A 13961-nucleotide genomic window follows, 5' to 3' on the forward strand; every position below is an offset into this window, starting at 1 on the left:
CCAACCCAAATTTCAGCAAATCGAATATTTATTTCCAACCCTAAGCTTATTCAAAACAAATTTTCTTATTTGCTCTATGTCTGTACTCATACTGATAGCATTTTGCTCACAGGGATACATGGACGTGCTATGTTCAGAAAACTGAAAAGAAGCAGAAGTTTAACGGCCCGGGCTCCGTCACGACTCTCCCGCGCACCGGCGGCCGCTCTCCAAGCCCCGCCCCGCCTCGCCCCCTGCGCAGGCGCGGCTCGGTCGCGAGGGCAGCGCGCGCGAAAATTCCAAGGGAGCGGCGCGGCGGGCGCGGTAAGCGGCGAGAGGGGCGGGACGGAGCGCGGAGCTGCGGCGGCTCCTGCCCGGGCGCTGGACGGGAGCGGCGGCCTCTCGCCCGTGCCGCCCCGCCGGCCGCGCCGCGGTGGTCGCGGGCCGGGGGCTGTCGTGGCGGGAAGGGGATCATGCGGAGCTGGCGGCGGCGAGCCCGCCGGGAAGGGGTGGCACGGGCAGCGAGGCGCCGGGCCGGCTTCAGTCCCTCCCTGGGGCTTTCCGGCCGGCGGAGGGAGGCGGCCGTGGGGCCGGGCCTGCGCGGTGTCCGGAGCTGCTCCCGGGCTGCTCCTGCCTCACTCCTGTGGGCGCTGGTGTCCGTGCCAGGTGCCCCCTGCGGCCTGGCCTGCAGCACTGCCACGGGCCAGGCATCCCCAGTGCCTCTGGGCAGCCTGTGCCAGCGCCTCACCGTTCTCTCGCTGAACGTGTAGCCTACAGTGCTCTGTGTAAGGCCATTCCCCCTTGTCCTGTCGCTACATGCCCCTGTAAAAAATCCCGTCCAGCCTATTCCCCGTGTAGGTACTATCTGGTACCGAAAACATCTGCAAAGAGAGACAGCAACATCTGTGCTGTCTGCGTCTTGCTATTCCCCTCCTTCCAGGGAAGAAGCGGTGACGAAATGTCAATTTGTGATACATGTGCAAGATCGGTGCTGCAATAATACATGGATACCTTCCTAAAAGGTCGATAGACGGAGGGGAATTTGGTTCTGGTTCAGCAGACTTTGCCAGCTTTTGTATTGTGCAGTCTGACACAGATATCTGCTGTGGTGGAGGAACTCCAGTAGAGTAGGCTTTTATAGAATACTGTCAGAAGATATAGTTGGCCTTTAATTTAAGCTAAAGATTAGGGAAGACAAATGTCCTGTAAGTGCTGGGAGAGTTTGACATTTCAAGTTTTGAGTTTAGTTCACAAATGTAGGTAATTAAACTTCCACTCCTCTCAAAATTTTTCCAAGTGGCCATTTTTCATGTGGGAGAATAACTAAAATAACTGAAATGGGATAATGCGCTCTCTGTCAGAGTGAAGAATCCTTTAGGTGAAAGGATCTAATCTAGATGGTCTTTAGAAAGCTAGGAGAATCCTCAGAATTTGGGTTTTTATTTTTCTGATATGCAATTAAAGGATCTGAAGCTGTCCCCCATCTCTTGTGAGAAGAAAGATTTATTATCTGCGCCCAATAAATTAATTATGTTCTGAGTTACATGAATTGCTTGCTCCATTATTTGGGTTTATGCTCATCTCCCCTTCTTTGCTCAGTATTGAAAAGTTGTGTGGTAAGAATTGATCACTGTACGGTATTTGAAGCAGGGGTGGAGGCGCTGCCAGATCCATGGAAAACGTTGGATTTTGGCGTGCTGGGAGGGCCCCGGGTGCTCACTGCTGCCACCTCCTGGGCTGCGGCGGCGCTGCGGGGCCGGGAATTCTCCAGGGAATATGGCACTGGGAAAACCCCAGTAGGGAACAGATGCCGAAGGTCATCTTCTCGCTTACAGTTGCTTTTTATGTTAGTTTCCTCAGGAAGAGAGATGTGTGTGATTCTGCCTCTCCATGTCTTTGGCTACTAAGTATAGAATATGATAATTTTAACAAAGTTTGAAAGCAGGATAAAGGTTTTATGATGATTCTATTCCTGCATATATTCTAAAATTTGAAGGGAGGGTCAAAGAGAAAGGCTGATATTCCCCATATTTTTGGGCAGTAGTCCTCCATGACTGGATGACCTCCCTTCCAAAAGCAGGCAGAGGAAGTTGGGACTGTTTATCTTGAAGAAGAGAAAGTTGTGCAGAGAACTCATAGCAGCCTTCCAGTATCTGCAGGGGGCGTACAGGGAAGCTGAAGAAGGACTCTTCATCGGGATCTGTAGCAATAAGACAAGAGGCAAAGTGTTCAGACTGAAAGAGGGAACTTCAGGTTGTGTATTGGGAAGAAGTTCTTTCCTGTGAGGATGGTGGGACACTGGAACAGAATGCCCAGGGAGGTTCTGGATGCTCCATCCCTGGCAGTGTTCAAGGCCAGGTTGCATAAGTCCTTGAGCAGCCTAGTCTCATGGGCAATGTCCCTGGGCATGGCAGGGAGGATTGGGACTAGATGATCTTTAGGGTACATTCCACCCCCTTAGCATTGTAGGATTCTGTGGTTCCCTCTGGTCAGCACGTACATGCGGACCAACTGGGTGGGTGCACATGGAATTAACCACAGGATACCATGGGTGGAAGTGTCATAAGGGGCACTGGTGGGAGTTAGGATGATATGAGGAGTTACAGCAACAAAGGATTTCCCTTTGAAGGCACTGGACACACTTGCTCCATCAGTGGAACAGCCTTGGGCTCTCAGTGTGCTTTTAAATTATAATTTCTTTTTCCCTAAGACATATATTTCAGTATACTGCTCTACAGCTGTGAAATTGCTGCTTTTGGCAAAGATGTCTTTCAAAGACATTTGGCTGGAGGATCTTGAGAAGAGTGACAGAGATAGGTGAAACAAGTTTTTCCTGAAATAAAAACTCAGAAAGCATTAGAATCATTTTATATACATGGAATAATTTTTGGCACTTACAAGAAGATGTAATCTTCAGTCTTTGATTTATCAGATTATTTTTTAGGAATTATTTTTAATGGATACAGCATATTTTGGTCCAGCCTGATCTAAACAATGCACAAAAGTGAAGTGCCAGATTGTGAAGATCTTGCTACATGTAAAAGTGGTAGCTCGCAAAAATAAAACCTTAAACAATTCAAGTTTCAACAAGAAGGGTATTCCCAGACTGTGTTTTTCAGTTAATGCTATAAAAAATTGCTGTTGTTGTTAATGTTATTAAAATGAAGACAATGGTAATACTCATTAAAAATCTGTAATTCCTTTCATGCCGCCGTTGAAATTAGAAAATTCTTTGTACTTGAGGCTTCATGGCACATATCATCAGCTTTAGGATCACACTTTAGGACCATGCAGTTAGTCTGCTTTCTAAGGAGTGTACAGGAGTGTACAGTATGTTAAATATTATGTTCTTGAAGAGGGACAATAACTTTGCAAGTTATTGCAGAATATTTAGAAATTAGTAAGACTTGGTTATGTGTTTTACTATATGAATAATACTGATTGTAGATGGCTATCCAATGGCATGTAAGGATTTGGAAGTGCAAAATACACTTTGTTAGTATTATATTAATCATAAATTCATTAAACATAAATAATTAATGAAGAGAAATCTAGATTATTTATATTAACAATCATAACTTACTTTTCTGAATTTTGGAAGTTTTGATTACACCTTCTTTAAAATTTGTTCAAGAATGCTATTACTCTGTGTAGTGATGAAGGGTGGACTCAGGTGCTGTTTGTGGGAGGTTTGTGTTAATTTTCCACCTTCCAGTCTTGCATATGGTTGCAGGGTTGTGACATAGTACTTCTCCATGCATTTTAAACATCCAATAGCAGCTGTATTTCTAAGCAATACTTGTGGGCTATAGTTTCATGATTTTACTAGTAATGAGCTGTATAGGTGTTACTGGACACTGTCTGAAGACAGATTACTTGCTTAGGTGTAATCTGCACAGCATCATTTATGGTGATCTGGCAAAATAAAACCCACAATGCTACCACAGCAAAAGGAACTAGGCAAGTCTTTGAGAGGAATAAATAAAAAAAATTGTAAATGGAGTAAATCTGATGTTATCAGATATTTGGTTTTAGGACTTTTTTGTTTTTGTTTTGTTTGTTTTTAAGTAAACAAATATATAAGTAAATGTACCATTCTTCACATTCAGAGAAGAACTAATCGGGCTTCTGCAGACATGAAATGGAATGTACCTTACTTAACTAATTTTAATGATTTCTTTAGTATCATGTGTCATATGTGTCAGAAGTGAGAATTGGATTCTTCGGCTTCTGGCTCCTGAAGCCAAATTATAGCACTGTCCTTCCTCCCTATTAGTAGATTCATTGGATGTGGTTTTTTTTACAAATCTTGATTAACTATGTGGCATACTGAAGTATTCCAGATAGGACTGTAATAAGGTGTCAACTAAATTGACATGTATGAGTGTCCAAGGAGAAGAGGCCAAGAGACATATCACTCGCTAGCATTTTTTTTCTGTGCTGTACATTAGAAGTTCTCCTTTATCATCGACTGACCACATTCGTAAGTGGTTCCCTTCCCGTAAAATAAGAGGAAAATACAGTTTTAATTTCATGTGAAGGGCAAAGTTGCAGGGTTTTCATGAATGGATGTACTGAGGCATTATTGACTAGTCACAGGATCCTTTATAGCACATTAAAAAGTAAATGCTTATAAAATATACAGGAATAGTTGTCTGAAAATTCCACAAATCATTGTCTCATCAATTTGAATGTCAGTTCCCTGTCTTCAGTCTAAATGTCCACATAGCTAATTGTTGCTGTGGTATGAGTTTGACTGAATGAATGACCAAAAGTCTTTGCTCTAGATGTTTCTGAGGAAACTTATCTCTTCTTGTTTGCAAAGAATGAATAGCCTGATTTAATGCCTGTGAATAGCATGAAACCTTGTCAATGGACTCCAGGGACAAGTATCTGTGGGAGTGTGTTAAGATAATGTACAACAAAAAGGTGTAAATGTTGATGTGAATGTCATGAAGTTATTTTTATTCTTCCGAAGAATACATTTTTATTTTTCTGTCAGGTGTACTTAGTGCTATAAATACATCTTTATTCTGGAGATTTTATTCTGTGGCTATTTCTTAGTGTGAGTAGTCAGAGAAAGAGGAGGGGGGGAAGTATGAGACTCTTTTTATGCCAGAGAAGTGCATTCTTTCATTTACAAGCTTGCTTTTGCTGTGGACTCTGTGAATACTTTTCACAGATTTTTTTTGCTTATATGTATTAAGCTGTCATTTGAGTTCATATAAAGGTAAGTATGTGTAATATAAACTGAAAAGAAAATAGTTTCCTGTGATTCTTATGTGGTTATTTTCTTTTTGGAGTATTGACCATCATTGCATAAATTGTCATGTCATGCTTGAGGAGCTTAAGGTGAATAATAGATTGTCTTTGAGGAAATCCTTGAAAAGCAGTGTTTCCTAATAGGCTAGAGTATATGATATTGGTGTGTTTTATCTCTTTTTATTTGTTTCCTCAGTGACTTTGAACAAATTGTTTTCTATTTGTTCCTCTGCTTCCTTCTGCTTATGCAGAAATGCTTCAGCACTCTAGAACTCAGGGATTTCAATGAAAGGTATGTGCTTCATTACTAAATAAATATTAGATGTTATTATAAAAGTTCTTAGTATAAGAATTTCAACTCGTCTGTATGAGTAGCTCTGGATATCAGTAACATAGTGAGTATTTTACCGTATGTTCAAATACTTGAGATAAAGGGTTTGGAAGCTAAAGTGGTCTTAGCAATAACTGGACTTTTTGCAAAGTGCTGTAAAAATATTTTTATGTTGCCAGATACCAGAGAAAGTTCTGCCTTTGTAGTGTGAAGGCTCAATGAGACCTAATGTCTCTTTCCAGAGTTGCCTTTATTCTTTGCATAGCTGTTTTTGCTGCAGTTTCCCTTGTGTCCTCTGTCACGAAAGTCAGCTGAAAATGAGCTGGACTGAATGAAAAGACACTGTCCAGTGAGCTAAGTCCAAGGATATTTGAATATTAATTTTCATTAGAACTATCCCCCTAAAAACTTCATTCCTTGATCACTAGGAGAGATTCCTACATTCTAGAGACCTGAGTGTTACCAAATAGTCTTGTAAGATTTACTATTTAGCTTGCAAGACAAAATGCATAAACCTTACTGAGGAAATAGATTGAAAGGTGTACTTCTCACCCCCTTTCCCCCACCACTACATTTCTAGAAAACTGTGAGGTTTCCAGACGTGTACTTGTTTGTGTTTCTGTTCACTATGCCCAGGATGTAAATTCTAGCTTCTGCTGTGTTTTGAGGTGTATTGTTGTTACCTTTGTGGTCAGTCACTGGTGAGAGGAAAGCAGTTCACACATGGAAGAGTTAAAGGGTAAGCTAGGTGAACGCCTGTTTCTTTCAAGCCTGGCTTTTCTTCTGGAGAGTTGTGTTGATCTACTTAACATCAGTGTGCACTGGTCAAATCTGAGATTTGCCTAATTGCCTTGAAACAAATTTTGATTTTGTGCATCCATCTGATTCCCTGTCTTATGGCTAGACTGTATGTATGTATGTACATATGTATGTATGTGCTGAGTTGGAAGGGACCCACAAGGATCATTGAGTTCAGCTCCTGGCCCTGCACAGCACCAGCCCCGAGAGTGACACCATGTGTTGACAGCATTTTCCAAATGCTCTTGAACTCTGTCAGGCTGTGCTTGACCACTGCCCTGGGGAGCCTGTTCCAGTGCCCAAACACCCTCTGGTAGAGGAAAGTTTTGTCATGATCATACAGACCTTTTGTGGGGGGAGAGAGATGTAATGTTTTCAGAGTATCTGAGAAAGGGGGATCTTGTATGAATCACAGCAAAGCTTGCTTCCTCATGGCATAGATCTGCAGAGCAACAGAATGCAACTGGAAATATCATTTTGCAGTGTACAATGATACTCAGGTGAAACCTGGGAAAGAGGTTAAATATATATACATATGTATATATGTGTGTATATGTGTGTATATATATATATATATATATATATATATATACATATATATATGCTGCTCATGAAATTAGCCCTGCTAGAGGCTACAGTCACTTAAACATGAGCTTTTTTTTTTTTCCTGTGAGACCTGATAATGCAATTCAGAAGGCAAAATTACCAGTTATCAGAATAAAGAAGAAACAAGTACAGAGCAGCAAAGTAGAAGAGATAATTGCTTTCTCCAGGAGAGTTTTCAGTCTAAACATTGAATGATAATGTCACCATCTGGTTGACAGCCATTTAGTTTGCCAGATTTCGCAGGTTGCTTAGCCAGTATTTTTTTTTCTTTCTTTTGGCAAAATTGTGTCCTTTGATTTTATTTCCAGGGGAAGATACAGCATTCATTTTGTTTTAATTTGGAAAGTGTGCATGCAATTTGTTTTAATTTGGAAAGTGTGCATGCTGACAGGCATTTTTTTTTTCTTGCTGTAAAATATCTGCTAATGTAGACACAAAGAAAAATAGGCAAACTTATTTTTATGTGAAAAGTTACTAAATGAACCCTAATCAACACTGCTTGTAAGCACACTGGTCTAAAATGAAGATGGAAGTTATTCTCTCATGACTGCTGGACTGCCAGTGTGTGTAGATTAGACTTAATACCAACTTGTAAACCAGCTTGTGAAGCTAATTTCTCAACAGTCTATACTGGAAAGTAAGATGACAGAAAGAAATCATGTATGTTTTTAATATTCACATAGTCTTTGCTATTCTTGGGCCTTTCTGAAGTTTCTAAAAAACTTGCTTTTTTCCTAATAAACTATTTTTAAAATTTAAAGTAGGAAATAAGTTATGTTTGCTCTTATCTCCTATCTAAGTATATATTAAATTTTCTTCTGTGCTTGGCAAGCAGAAGGAGACATGTCTAGGTGAAGATGAAAAATATACTTGAGAAAAAGGTGATGAAATAGATATTTGATGTAGAGAAGTAATAAATGAGAAAATAGTAACAATGTTCAGGATAATTGCTACCTTTTTTTTTCCTCTTGGCATTACCTCAGAATATCTCTTAGGTATTAAATTTGTGACATGATTATCATAATCTTTGAAACACTGAAAAAGTTAATACTCTTTTGTTTTAGTACTGTACCAACTGATTAAGGAGTCAAAAGGATGATATATTTTGATTATATAACATACTGAAGTGCTTACCTATTATCTAGTCTCCTAATTGGTAATATTAGTCTCCTAATGTAATAAATATGCACAAAAAGGCTGTTTTATTGATTTTGTAAGTATTAGAACTCCTTAAAATAGTTTGGAATTTGGAATGTGCTCTCTTGTCCTAATGGTGACCTGTTCTGCTTGGGCCCTTAGGCCCTGATGTCAAAAGAGTATTTTTACCTGTTTTCTTATTTTGTGTTTTTCCTCATAAGCTAAGGTTTGCTGGTGGGTAGGATTTAAGAGAGGAGAGGAAGAGGAGGAAGAGTGGAAAGTAAAATGTTCATTTGGAGTGTGGAGATACTTAACCATTGATTCAAGGAAAAGTGAGAGCTTTATACTTTGAATGCAAGTTTTAGTCTTGTTTATTTGGAATGCTGTTTATTTTTTTGGAATAAGGTGATATCGTACCTTAACAGTATCCTAAAATTCCTTCTACTGGAAAGCTTTATTTAAATTTAGCAGCTGAATTTACAAAATTAAAGTCAAATACAGTCATAAGAGTTTGATTGTAATTTTTGTGAACCTACTAAAGCCAGATTTGGGGACTTTGCCTCAAGATCTGGTAATTAAAGTTAGTGACTAAAGTGGTGTGTTTCAGACATTATCCAAATAGCTCACTTGACAGAATAAAGTTTCTTGACAGCAATGCTGCCATTAACTTCTAAAGGTATAGTGAGTACCCTCATATCAGAGCTCCCCAAGGTTCTATGTGTTTGAAAGTATGAGGCCAAGAGGGTTTGACTGGTGGTTCTCAGAGAAGAGGACTAAAGACTTCCTCGTTTATTCTAGAAGTAAAAGGTACTGTAAGATGATTCACAATTATTCTGGCTTTTGAATTTGCCATGTTGTGGAGAACACAGTCATAAATGAGAAGCAGTTTGTGATTTTCTGCAGCTAAAGTAAAAGAAGTCCTTATTCACTGAAACGAATGGAAATGCAAAAGAGACTTTAGGAATATACTTGTCAGTATCAAGATAAATTATTGATCAAGTATTTGTTATTTATGATTCCTGTAGCTCTTGTAATATTTTCTATATAATACTGGGATCCGAACATTTAAATTACCTTTGATTAACTAACAGTTTTCTATTGCTCTGGCTAATAAACTATATCCTATATCATGTGATGATTTTTGAGATTAAATCTGTGTCTCCGGTATTTAGTTTTTAATCAGGTTACTTATACATTCACTAACTTTACTGTGTGTTTTCCAGTTGTTGGAAATGACTCTTTCTGGGGTGAAGACAAAAGTAAGCTATAATAATCAAATTGCTCTTTTCAGGACTAGATGTTATAGTTAAAGTAAACAATAAAATAACTGTTTAATTGGAAACTTTCTGTGAAAACAAACAAGTACAACTTAAAAATCATGCTATTGGAAGCAGAGCATCGTTGGAAATAGTGTGGAATAAGTAGCATTGTTATGCCAAAAATCTTAATGTATATTAAGTTAATCACCTTCTTCATCAAGGATAAGCAAATAGTAAATGCTAAACAAGGACCAGCAGCCTATATAAATAGTGCAGCAATTCCTAAAAATGTCACTTTATTGTATTCTTCTGTTGATTTTAAGCATAATTTTGTAAAAAGTGTTCTAAAACAGAGAGAAGCAATGCCCTTAGCATTTTTGTGATTATAATCCTTGAAAATCTACATTCAACCCTGAGATGAGTTCAGTGGATTGGAGTATGGTACTAATAAAGCCCAGGTTATGGGTTCCATTCCCACATGGATCATTGCCTTAAAAATTGGACTCGATGATCCTTAAGGATCCCTTCCAACTCAGAGGATTCTGTGACTCTGTAATAGTTGCTGTAAGGGCTTCTGCTACCATTGAATTGGCAAGAGTAGTTCTTGTCCAAAGCTTTACAGAAGTGCACAAGCCTCCCTCCTCTCCCCCCTGCCCCCCCAAAGTGTGCAGATTTTTACACGTCACTCTAAATGGTTTATTCCAAACATTACATCTTCTCTTAATCATAAGAATCATTTGTTTCTTCTTGCTGATACAGGAAGATTTTTAGCAATTTCAGAAAATTAACTGCACAGAAAAAACACATTTTATTGTCCTTTAATCCACTTTGGAAATGCATATAAAACTGACTCCTCTGATTTTTCCCATAAATGTATCCATGGGCATTAAACTGCAGTAAAATTTCTGAACTCTGCTTTAGAAACAGAGTTTCACTTTAATCAGAAAATTATGCAAAGAGATCAAGTCCAGGACTAGTCCTTCTTAGATAGGTTCTGAACCCTAGATTGTGCAGTTGGAGGTTTTTTGGTCCAGGTCCTTTCATGCAACAAGGTGAGGGTTTTGAATAGCACTGAACATAGAACTTCTTTGTCTTGTGTGTGCTTATTGCAGGTCTGTGTATGGGAGAATACATTTCTCATCTCCAAGGTACTCAGATGCTTTGAGGGAATCAGTTATCAGAGACAATAAAAAATGCACACTTGCAGTTATCAGCGTAGAAAGATCCACTTCTGAGATTTTCTTTCACTTATGATTTGTGCTGGTTTTTGTTAGTTTTGTTTTGTTTGGTTGTTTTTTTTTTTAATAGCAGCAGTACCAGAACTTTAAAAAAAATAATGTGCAACTCAGTCTTTCTTTTTATGGCAGTAACTCTGGACCAGTTAGGGAATTGACAAGGAGTCTCACTAGCAATCCAGTTTATTTAGCAGTAATAACCAGGGAGATAAAACATCTTTCTTATTGGAGAGCTGAGATCTCTTCTGGGGAAAGCAGAGTGATGTCTGTGCCATTCTGGACACTGGAGTAGTAGAAACAGGTAGACAGTTTATTAGATTAGCTACTTGGTTTGCTTTACTTGGATTCTCAATACTTAATCAACTCATGACTGGCCTCAAAATGCTGGAGTTTTTGTGCTTCCTCTTTTTTTTGATAGTTTTGCTTTTCCTTTTTATCTCCTTTCCTAAAAGTTGCAGGAGCAATTTTATTAGGGGTTTGATTTTTCAGTTTCCAAATCCAAATGGGAGGATTGATCTTGTCTGGGAATATCAAGAGGGCTCATTAATTTAATCAAATGTGTTAGTTCACTTCCTGGCTTTAACTTGTTCTAAAAGTCTTTCTTATGGCCCTGTGGTGATAAAAGTATTTGGTGGCTAATTGCCACTGGGACACTGTCGCTTCAGCCAGCTGTGATGGATGTCTCATGGCGTATTTTGGTACTCAGAGAAGATCAGTAAGGTCTTGGCACTGGACAGATCACATAAGAACTATGCTGACAGCAACAGTTAGAGGTAGAAAGGGAAGTGTATTAAAAACCACAATAGCAGTGGCTTTGCTTACTTGTCTTTGAACAAGTTTGGGGCAATGCACACAAGCAATCCAACAGCTTAACCTCAATTTTTATCCCAACCCCCTCCCCCCATTTTTTTTTCCTGGACAAGATGTGAACTCAGATTATGGTTGTGATTCACTAGGGGTTATTTATTTGTTTATTTATTTATTTATTTATATATTTATTCTCATAGAAATTAAACAAGTTTATTAATTATCTTCGAATTTTTATCTAGCTCAGATTAGCATGCTGTACAAGTCCTGTGTTTGTAAGGGTTAGCTGTATAAAGCAAGCTTGGTTTGAAGGGCTGCTGTGGAGATTTATTTTTTTGGCTTATAGCTTGCTAAGATATATATTCATTTGCTTCTTTGGCCTCTGTGAGTGCCTGAATTTGTCTCCAAGTGGGCAACAATTAATTTCTGAAAATTGACACCACATTGTGTTGACAGTTGTCTTTACAGTTTTGACAGAAAGAACAATGATTGAAAGGCTGCAAGAGCTCATTTGGTCTTTCAGCCTAAGAGGTATTTCTTTCAAAGAGATTTAAAGGTTGTTGTACTGCCTGTTGTGTTATTATCTGTCCTTCTGTCAAATAAAAATTTAATAGTAAAACAGAAGAAAGTGTGTGCTGTTTTTTGGTATCATTTAGTGGGGCAGTAGATAGGGCTTATCTCTCAAAGACCAGATTTTTAGAGTGAAGTGTGGCATAGGATGTTGATCATTTATGGTACAGCTTTCATTCATAACTGAATTATATGTAAAGTTGCATATGGTTATATTTTTTCTCTCTTATTTGTATGGTATACAAGGAGAAAAGAACAGAAATATTAAATGTATTCGCTTCTATTTAGGAGAATACTCTTTTTACATAGAACTAATGATCAATTACAAATATAAAAATTACAGTGAACAAAGTCCTCCTAGTGCCTTTTGTTTTGGTTGAGCCTTATTTTAATACTTACATTTATCTTGGAACAAACATTTTTAGTTTTTTATTGTTCATAGCATTTGAAACAAATGCACGCTCAAACTATTCTAAAATTCTGAGTGAAATATTGATGATTATAAATTTAGATAAGAAAAGCCTGAAATACATCTGGGTATTACATTTATTCTAAGATAATTTACTGATTACTGTACCCTCTTCTCTACTTTGTCATGATGGGGTTATTAGTTTAACTTCTTAACATTACAGATAAAATTGCTGGCCTTATGAGATGTAAACACAGGTGCTCCCTACACTCCATTCTCATGTGCACACAAAAAAGTTAGCAAAAATCCCTATTTGTGTATTCATTCTTGGTTTGAAGCCAGTGTTCAGTGCTGCCTGATGTGGAGTTAAAATCTTTTTTTCAGGATTGTGGAATGGCTCAGGACGCTACAGTGCCCAAACTGAACTTTGAATATTGGTTGGATAAAGCTATTGAATGGGGTCAAGCCACTACATTGGAATCCCAGAAAGACGTGTGCCTTCACTTGCCCCAGCTCCAGGAATTTCTACATCAGCTTTATGAAACAATAAAACATTTGGTAAGTGACTTTAGAAGGAAGAGTGACCTTTTTGGAAGAGGTCCTCTGAAACAATCTGCATTGTGTTTTGACAAAACCAGAAGCTAACAGTAGCCAAAAGGTTTTTTCTTGTTGACCTCAGGTACTGCTAGATCAGCGGGGCAAACTGGGGAAACAGTCACAGGTAAAACAAACAACAGTGTGCTTCCTGTTTCCCTGATTTATTGTGAAAGGAGCTTTTTCTTCTTGATTGGTTGATGTCACGTGAAGTTTCCCAGCCAATGCTCTAGCCTCTTAACAAAACTCTTTAAATAAACAGGAATTTGATTGTGGTTGTCAGTCCATAAATTGGATGGTTTAAAGGCCTTGACATGCAAAACTGTAACTGATCCTTTAAATCTTGGAGGGTCTGCTGACATGTTAACCCCAGTGTTATGGTACACACAGTGAATTCTAGCAGCATGGTCAGACCACTGGCATAAACTGCTGCCTGTTCTATTTATTAATTTAGTTATTGTCTGCACTCCTTTGAGTAAAAGTAGCTGTTGATGTTTAGTTGCTAATGTGTTTTTCTGAGCATCAATTTTTCAGTGTATATATTCAGTATAATTAGCATTAAAATTAATGCCATATTGCATTATGGCATAAAGGCTTGTTTTTTATGCAAGGTTTTTTTTTTTTTTAATACTCTTATCTGCAGACTGCAGAGTGAAGTTTGTTTCTCACTGACTTTTAATGTTACATTTTAAGTAAAATATTTTGTGGGAATGGAGTTTCTTCCCATATTTGTATTTCTTTTTCCTTAAAGGGGAAAAAAATGTTGCTACTTCATGTAATCCAAGGCATGGCCTGAAATGGACCTTGTAAATATGGCCCCAGAAAGTCTTGGTCTAGCCCAAAACATGAGACAACTTGAGGAATTTATTGTAGTAGCAGGAGATGGTTATCATCCCTGCTTATTTGCTTGTTATCTCAGCAAACCACTACTTTTCAAAGCCTGTATTTATTAGATAGTAAAGCTATGAAAATGG

General features: G+C 38.4%; 1 protein-coding gene across 1 annotated transcript in view; it reads left to right on the top strand.

Moving 5' to 3' along the window:
- The first annotated feature begins 260 nt into the window (after window positions 1-260).
- FANCC (FA complementation group C) overlaps window positions 261-13961 on the top strand; it is a 69759-nt gene continuing 56058 nt past the window's right edge. The window contains exons 1-2 of the mRNA XM_079330964.1: window positions 261-303; window positions 12778-12951. Of these exons, the coding sequence (XP_079187090.1) occupies window positions 12787-12951 (165 nt within the window). The 5' untranslated portion in view covers window positions 261-303; window positions 12778-12786. The remainder of the gene's footprint in view (window positions 304-12777; window positions 12952-13961) is intronic.

The sequence above is a fragment of the Erithacus rubecula genome, assembly GCF_903797595.1.
Source record: "Erithacus rubecula genome assembly, contig: SUPER_Z_unloc_2, whole genome shotgun sequence".
NCBI classification, from domain to species: domain Eukaryota; kingdom Metazoa; phylum Chordata; class Aves; order Passeriformes; family Muscicapidae; genus Erithacus; species Erithacus rubecula.